The sequence below is a fragment of the Neophocaena asiaeorientalis genome, unplaced genomic scaffold, assembly GCF_003031525.2.
Source record: "Neophocaena asiaeorientalis asiaeorientalis breed wild unplaced genomic scaffold, Neophocaena_asiaeorientalis_V1.1 scaffold45, whole genome shotgun sequence".
NCBI lineage: Eukaryota > Metazoa > Chordata > Mammalia > Artiodactyla > Phocoenidae > Neophocaena > Neophocaena asiaeorientalis.
This window is the reverse complement of record NW_020174642.1, coordinates 12,363,422-12,371,253: the sequence shown is the minus strand read 5'-3', so window position 1 is coordinate 12,371,253 and position 7,832 is coordinate 12,363,422. Positions and strand designations below refer to the sequence as shown.

The following is a 7,832-nucleotide window of genomic DNA, read 5'->3' as shown; positions in this document are numbered from 1 at the left end:
TTTTTGGTGGTACACGGGCCTCTCACTGTTGTGGCCTGTCCCATTGCGGAGCACAGGCTCCGGACGTGCAGGCTCAGCGGCCATGGCTCATGGGCCCAGCCGCTCCGCGGCATGTGGGATCTTCCCAGACCGGGGCACGAACCCGTGTCCCCTGCATCGGCAGGCAGACTCTCAACCACTGCGCCACCAGGGAAGCCTTTTTTTTTTTTTTAATTACAAATTCAATTTCACTTCTAGTGATTGCTCTGCTCAAATTATCTGTTTCTTCTTGACTCCGTCTTGCCAGGCTGTATGTTTCTAGAAATCTGTCCATTTCTCACTAGATTGTCCAATTTGTTGGCATATAACTATTCATAGTACTCTCTTATGATTTTTTTTTGTATTTCTGTGGTATCGGTTGGTATTTCTCCTCTTTCATTTCTTAATTTATTTGGATCCTCTCTTTTTATTCTTGATAAGCCTGGCTAAAGGTTTATCAATTTTGTTTATCTGTACAAAAAACCCAGCTCTTGGTTTCATTTATCTTTTCAATTTTTTAAAAATCTTTTTTATTTATTTCTTCTCTGATCTTTATTATTCCCTTTCTTCGGCTGACTTTGGGTTTTGTTTGTTCTTCTTTTTGTAATTTTTTTAGATGGTAGCCTAGGTTGTTTACTTGAAATTTTTCTTGTTACCTGAGGAAGGCCTGTATTGCCATGAACTTCCCTCTCGAATCACTTCTGCTGCATTCCATAGGTTTTTGGAAGTTGTGTTTCCATTTTCATCTGTCTTGAAGTATTTTCTGATTTCCTCATTGACCCACTATTTTTTAGTAGCATGTTGTTTAGTCTCCACGTGTTTCTTCTTTTCCTGTTTTTCTTTCAACAGTTGATTTCAGAAACAACATTGTGGTCAGAAACAACTCTTGGTATAATTTCTATCCTCTTAAATTTGTTAAGGCTTTTCTTGTGACCTAGTATGTAATCTATCCTGGAGAACATTCTATGTGCACTTGAGAAGAATGTGTAGTCTGCTGGTTTTGGATGTAGTGTCCTATAGATACCAATCAAGTCCAAGACCAAGTCTGGTCTATTGTGTCATTTAAGACTACTGCTGCCTTACTGATTTCTGTCTGATCTGTCCATTGATGTGAGGGGAGTGTTAAAGCCCCCTACTGTTATTGTTTTATTGTCAATTTGTCCCTTTATGTCTGTTAGTATTTCCTTTATACATTTAGGTGCTCCTGTATTGGGTGTGTATATGTTAAGGAACAGTATATCCTTTTCTTGTATTGATTCCCTTTATCACTACATAATGCCCTGCTTTGTCTTTGTTATAACCTTTGTTCTAGTCTGTTTTGTCTGATATGAGTATTGCTATCTCCTCTTTCTTGTCGTTTCTGTTTGCATGGAATATCTTTTTCCATCTCCTCACTTTCAGTCCGTGTGTGTCTTTTACCCTGAAGTGAGTCTCTTCTTGGCAGCATATTGAAGGGTCTCATTTAGTATCCAATCAGCCACCCTATGTCCTTTGATCAGAGCATTCAGTCCACTGACATTTAAACTATAAATATTGATAGGTATGTACTTATTGCCATCTTATTACTTGTTTTCCAGTTGTTTTTGTAGTTCTTCTCTGTTCATTTCTTCTTTTCATTTCCCTTGTGTGGTTTGATGATTTTCTTTAGTAGTATGCTTGGGTTCCCTTCTTTTTGGTTTTTGTGTACCTATTGTAGGTTTTAGATTTGTGGTTACCTTGGGGTTCCTATAGGTTGACCCATGATCATAACTACTTGATTTAAACTGAGTCACTTAAGTTCAAATGCATTCTAAAAGAGCTACATTTTTTACTCTCCTCCCCCACATTTTGTATTTTTGATATATTTTACATCTTCATGTTTATCCCTTTACTGTATATTGTAGTCACAGCTGCTTTTACATTTGTCTTTTAATTACATACTGGATTATTTAAGTGATCTTCAATCCTTACTATATATTTGCCTTTCCTATTGGGATCTTCTCTTTCCTACATATTCTTACTTCTTTTCCATTTAGAGAAGACCCTTCAACATTTCTTTTAGGGTAAGTTTAGTATTGTCAAATTCTTTTAGTTTTGGCTTGTCTAAGAAATCCTTTATCTCTTCTTCTATTTTAAATAATAACCTTTTTGGTTAGAGTATCCCAGGTTTCAGCACTTTGAATATATCATGCCCCTCCCTTCTGGCCTGCAAAGTTTCTGCAGAGAAATCAGCTGACAGACCTATCAGGGTTCCCATGTAACTGACTCCTTGTTTTTCTCTTGCTGCCTTTAGAATTCATTATCTTGAACTTTTGCCATTTTAATTATATATCTTGGTGTGGGTCTGATTGGGTTCATTTTGTTTGGGACCCTCTGTACTTCCTGTACCTGGATATCTGTTTCCTTCCTTAGGTTTAGGAAGTTTCAGCCATAATTTCAATACCCTTCTCTCGCTCTCCTCCTTCTAGAAACCCTAAAATGCGAGTGCTGGCATGTTTGATGTTATCCCAGAGATCTCGTATGTTCCTCGTTTTTTAGTTTTGTTTTGTTTTCATTTGTCTTTCTGTCTACTGTTCTGATTGGGTGATTTCCATTATTCTATCTTCCAGATCACTTATGTGTTCTTCTGTGGCATTTAGTCTATTACTTGTGGCCTCTAGAATGCTGTTTAATCCCAGATATTGAATTATCTATTTTTGACTGGGTCTTTGTTATATTTTCTAGTTCCTTATTAAGAAGATCTGTGTTTAGAGCAATCCTCTTCCCTAACTCAGGAATTTTGTTACCAATGTTTTGAATTCTTTGGTAAATTGCTTATTTCTGTTACATTATTTTTTCTGGAGTTTTCTCTTTTTTCCAATGGAGAGTAGTTCCTCTGCCTTTTCATTTTATTTAACTTTCCCTGTCTCTATGCATTTACCTGAAGCAGTTACCTATGGTGGTCCTCAAGGGATGATCCCACGTGGGGGCATCACTATGCAGACTGTTTGCCCAGTGTCTTTGCTGTGAGGGCTGGATTTGATGTGGACACCAGTCACATCTTTCCTCAGGGTATGCTGGCCACTGTCACCTTGGGAGGGGATGTAGCTGGAGATGGAGGGGCTAGAGCATGTGCGGGGCAGGGTATGAGGTAGGACTTCCTCTCTGCTCAGTGGCCATCGCCACCCTGTCAGGGGTGAGGTCAGCAACCAAGCTGCTGGAGCGGAAGCCCTGAGGGTTGGGCTCGAGTTGGCTCTGTGCCCTTGAAGTGTGTGTTTTTCCATCTCCTGCACTGAGTACTTTGCCCCAAGGGAGGGGAGTGCTGAAGCCAAAGGGGCTTGTGTGCTTACAGAGGTCTGATGCGCTGCCTGTGTAGGCGTCTGCAGCTCTGCTCAGTGCTGTGCTGTGGAGTGGAGTAGGCAGGGTCGGGGTGTTCACTCAGCTTGGGCTGGGACATGTGCCGAGGCGGTCATGGGAATTCAGGTGGCCACCTGAGTAAGCACCAACAGTGGCTGACATCACCCCACCCAGACCACACCCCAGGCCTCTGGATCACCTCTGCATCCTCAAATCAAGTCTTTTCCCAGGTCCTGGCTGCCCTAGGTCCAGTGCCGAGGTGTGGGGTGGGGTGGGCAGGGCCAGGGTGGTCGCTCCACTCAGGCTGGGGAGAGCAGAACAGAAGCATCACTAAGGCAGACCTCTCCCCTCCCTACATGGGGTCAGCCAGCACCCGTGCTCCTTAACAGCGGGGAGTCCAGGCTTCTCCAGCCCTTCCATCTGTCCCAGCGGCTCTCCGAGGAACAAAAGGCTTGTCTCCTACATGCAGGACCCCAGGACTAGGATGCCCTGTCTGTGGCTCTCACGACTCACTCCCCAGGGCTGGTGTCAGCCCTGCGATCTCCCTTTTCCTCTGAGTCTCCTCTCGGGGGCACAGGTCGCGACCCGCCGCTCTGCTTCCCGTCCCACCCAATTACATGTGTCTCCTTCTTGCAGCCTTGGTTGTACAGCCATCCTCCTGTCAGTTTGCAGCTAGTGTTCAGTGAGGAGTGCTCCGTGTGGAGGTATCTTTGTGGAGCTCATGGGGAGGTGAGCTCACACACTTGCTTCCCCGTCTTGGCCTCTTCCTCTGGGTGCTCCTGTTTTGTGACATCGCTGGCAGTAAAACCAGCACTGGGGGGGGGGGTCTCACCCCGTGACCCCGGGCAGCCTGGCTGTGACCACGGCCCCTGGAGCTGGGGCACTGGGCCAGTCCAGCACCTTGGTCTTTCTTCTTGAGTTCTCCCAGTGCACATGGACAGCAAACTGGGCCAGTCGAGAAGCTCAGACTCAGGGGTCCAGTGGAGAAGGCAGAACTGTTCTGAAACATGCAGGTGCTGGATTTGAAACTAATCTGAAAAGGATAAACGAGAGAGCTCAGGAGGCCGGGGAAGAGCATCACGTGAGCGTCCAAGGCAAAGGCTCACGACCAGGAAATTCTTTCCGAAAGTAAACGCATGCTGTTTATGCTGAAATTAAAATAAAATTCTCATTTTAACCTCGACAGCATCTTCAAGAACAGCTCACTGCTAAGTCTTTAAATAAGTCCACCTAGAGTTGCTCTGGTTTCCAGGAAACCTTGTTTAGTTACGTCAGCCTCTCTCTGCACGGCGTTCAGGTCCGTTTTCCTTGCTCCCTTCCAACACTGTGGTTCTCTCGCTGCTGTCACATATCGTTCTCTTTTCAACGTGGGAATGATCTGCGATAAACCGTGAAGTGAAAGAGGAACGACAAACACGACGCGAACTGTTAAACACACAGATGCGCACCACGTGTGCACAGCCAGAGGACCAGAATGGGACAGCCCACATGTGCTGGGTGCTCCCGTCCTGGGCACTTATTAACTGTGGGATCCACTGTGAGAAAGTTTTGAGGGCTTTGCTGTGGGGCCCATTTCAAAGGAGTGTGACCTCCCAAGACCTTAAGACACTGACACACACACCCCCACCTCCAGACTTCTGCTGTTTGAATCCTTTCGTCTGTGACGACACCCGCAGTGGTACCTGTGGGCCCCAGGCTTTGGGGTCAGAGATGATACCGGGGAGGAAGAAGGAAGAGCAGATTCTTTCCTTATTTATAATTTCACGTTTTTAACAAATATATGTGGTGCAGCGCCAACTGAAACACTATTTTTCCACGTTTTCACAGATACAGATGCACTTCATATACCTATGATGTGGTAAAACACATTTGACTTTCACAGGTGAGCTATCCTTTCAACACCTTGGAATAGTCCTTTAGCTAATGGTCCTGTCTTTTTAGGTCGCAGTGGTGGAGCAACACCGCTTAGTAAGCACCACGCAACAGGGCACTAGTCAGCTACGACTGCTGAGCGCCTCCCGCATGCCGCGTGTTTCACACACGATGTTTTCGGTGGCTATGAACGTAAGAGACGATTGACGGCTGTAATGAAACAAAGCACTCTCTCCTCAAATGTAGAACACAGACTAAGCAGGGAAAATTATTTTCTGACTCGTGAGAAGTTTACACACCAACACACACCAAAGCACACTTACGTCATATCTACCAGTGGAAGTTCAATGGGTGTGGATGCTACAATTTCAACCACCAAATTCTATCAGTCTGTTTTTTTTTTCTTAAAAGACAACGGTTAAAGTTAGCTGTAAAATTTGATCCAAAACAACGTTTGTTTTTCTCGTCCCTGTGTAATTCATGTGCTCTAAGAGATACGCTTTCAAATAAAGTTCCACGTTGCTTTGCTTAGTTAGAGATGGGCTAGTAGCAAGACCACAGACCACGGCAAAACACACGCACACCAAGAGGCATTCTAGTTCAGGGTTACGGTTTTAGTTCTAGCTTAAAAAAGTAGGTAAAGCGATATTTCCAAAAGGATAAAAATACCTTAACTGTGTCCTTTTAAATAAAGGTGACCTGAGCAGTTAGGACCCTTGAATTCAAAAGCTCTTGTTCACTTTACTGTTAGCCACTGACATTCTAAAAGAGAAACAACAAACAACTGGTAGCACAGGGCACGCTGGGTAGGGGCAAGTCCCCACTGAGACACCACTGCTCGTCACGGGCACACACACCCCATCGCCAACCTCTGCGAGCAGGCCGCCTGCAGGGCTCATCACTGTGTTGACGTAACCCGCGGGGCCCGGCCCAGCTTCATCTCGGGCGGCCGCTGCCTGCGGGATCCTCACGACATCTGTGAGCCTCTGCTACTGACACAGGACTTGAACACACCAGTACGGGTGAAAGAAAAGCACACAGGTGCCGAGCCTGGGCTCTAGTTTCCCCATAAACGGCAAGGTTTTCAATCAGCTAGAGAGAGTAACCTCGAGGGACTCACTCAAATGACCCATCGCCTTCCGCTCTGGCCCGGGCTCCCCCATAGCCTCAGGGCAGCCTCCCTCTGGTGCTTCCCTCCTAAGACTCAGAGGCTGCAAAATCAGGTGCGTGGGACAGAGGAAGGAGGCCGCCCCGGAGATACTTGCCGCTGAGCAGAGGCTTGTTGAGGGTGTACAGGGCGGGCAGGTCCTCTATGTTGGAGATGCGCTGGTACATGGCCCTGGAGAGGTGGTCCCCGTGGTAGAGGCTGCCCAGGATGACGCTGGAGAAGTAGATCGGCTCCACAAAGACGCTGAGCAGGGACCCCTGGATGCCCACCACGTTCCACCTGAAGGCAGAGGGACAGGCTCCTCAGTGCGGCCCCCCCCACGGCCCGCGCCCTCCACGGCGGTGTGCTTACGCGGCACCGCTCACCCTGTGCCAGCGTCAGCCAACTGCAAGAGGGCAGCGGTTAAAAATAGCCCACTTCGCAGTTTGAAATTTTAAAAAACCTGCTTAGAAATTCTCTTCTGCAGGCACGATCTTTGCCTTTATGTTTCCCACGATGACACATTTACTGAAGATGATTTAGCTCGGAAAAGGTAGCAACGAGCCACGTTTCCGGTGAGAAAAATCAAAAGGAAAAATAAATCTTTATTTTATTACTTCTAATAAACACGGAGGTAGCTGTAGAGGAGCCCCCGGAGACCGGGAACGGATTCCTTCCTGCTCCCCGGCAGCGGGGCCGACCGCCCTGACCCTGCGTTTGGCTGGCGTGTGTGAGGGGCCCCCACCCCGTCACACCACCGACCCTCCAGGGCTTCGCGCTCGACGCCACCAGACACGCCGCTGCCCGATCCCTACACACGGCAGCGGGGCCGCTCTCCGGGCCTTGGGAGCCCACGCCCACGCGCCCCTGGAGCCAGCGGGCCGTCCTACGGGCGCAAGCGGCAACGAGGCCAACGTGTGAACCAAGAATTAAAAGCTGAGGGGAATCAACCTGAGGGAAGGCAGAGGCCCCGAGGAAGAAGGTGGTGCCGACTTCAGGGAGCGCCCCGGCGGGGACGCGGCCAAGCGGTGGGGAGGCCGGCCGGTCCTGGGGGAGGGGCAGCGGGGGCTCTTCCAGCGCAGGCGGGGAGCCCAGCACAGGCCCCACCGGGTCCGCACCCCAGACCGCGGCTAGGAGGCCGCAGGGGAGCCGCCCCCGCACAGCACGTGTCAGCAGTACGCGGGGACAGGGCCGGGGCCTGGGGGCCGGCAGACCCTGCGACGACTGGGGGCGTGAAGGCGAGGCCCGGCCCTGCCCGGCTCCACTCTCTCCAGCGGCACCGCGGCGCCAGTAAGCAGGGCGGGCGGCCCAGACTCCGGGGCGGCCCAGCCCGTGCTCCGTGGCTCAGGCCAAACCCCTGTCACCGGCCCACGGCCAGCAAACTTGCGGGACCTCCTCTCGGAACGGATCAGGGGCCGCCGCCACGGCCTCTGCTGGACCCGGGTCGCCGCCCCCTCCCACGGGGAGCCCAGCAAACACG

The 7,832-nt window shown here is 49.2% G+C and overlaps 1 protein-coding gene across 1 annotated transcript in view; it reads right to left on the bottom strand.

Moving 5' to 3' along the window:
• The window catches only part of ADARB1 (adenosine deaminase RNA specific B1), a 69,616-nt gene that overhangs the window by 17,081 nt on the left and 44,703 nt on the right, over positions 1 to 7,832 (bottom strand). The window contains exon 9 of the mRNA XM_024758432.1: positions 6,471 to 6,652. Coding sequence (XP_024614200.1) covers positions 6,471 to 6,652 — 182 coding nt within the window. The remainder of the gene's footprint in view (positions 1 to 6,470; positions 6,653 to 7,832) is intronic.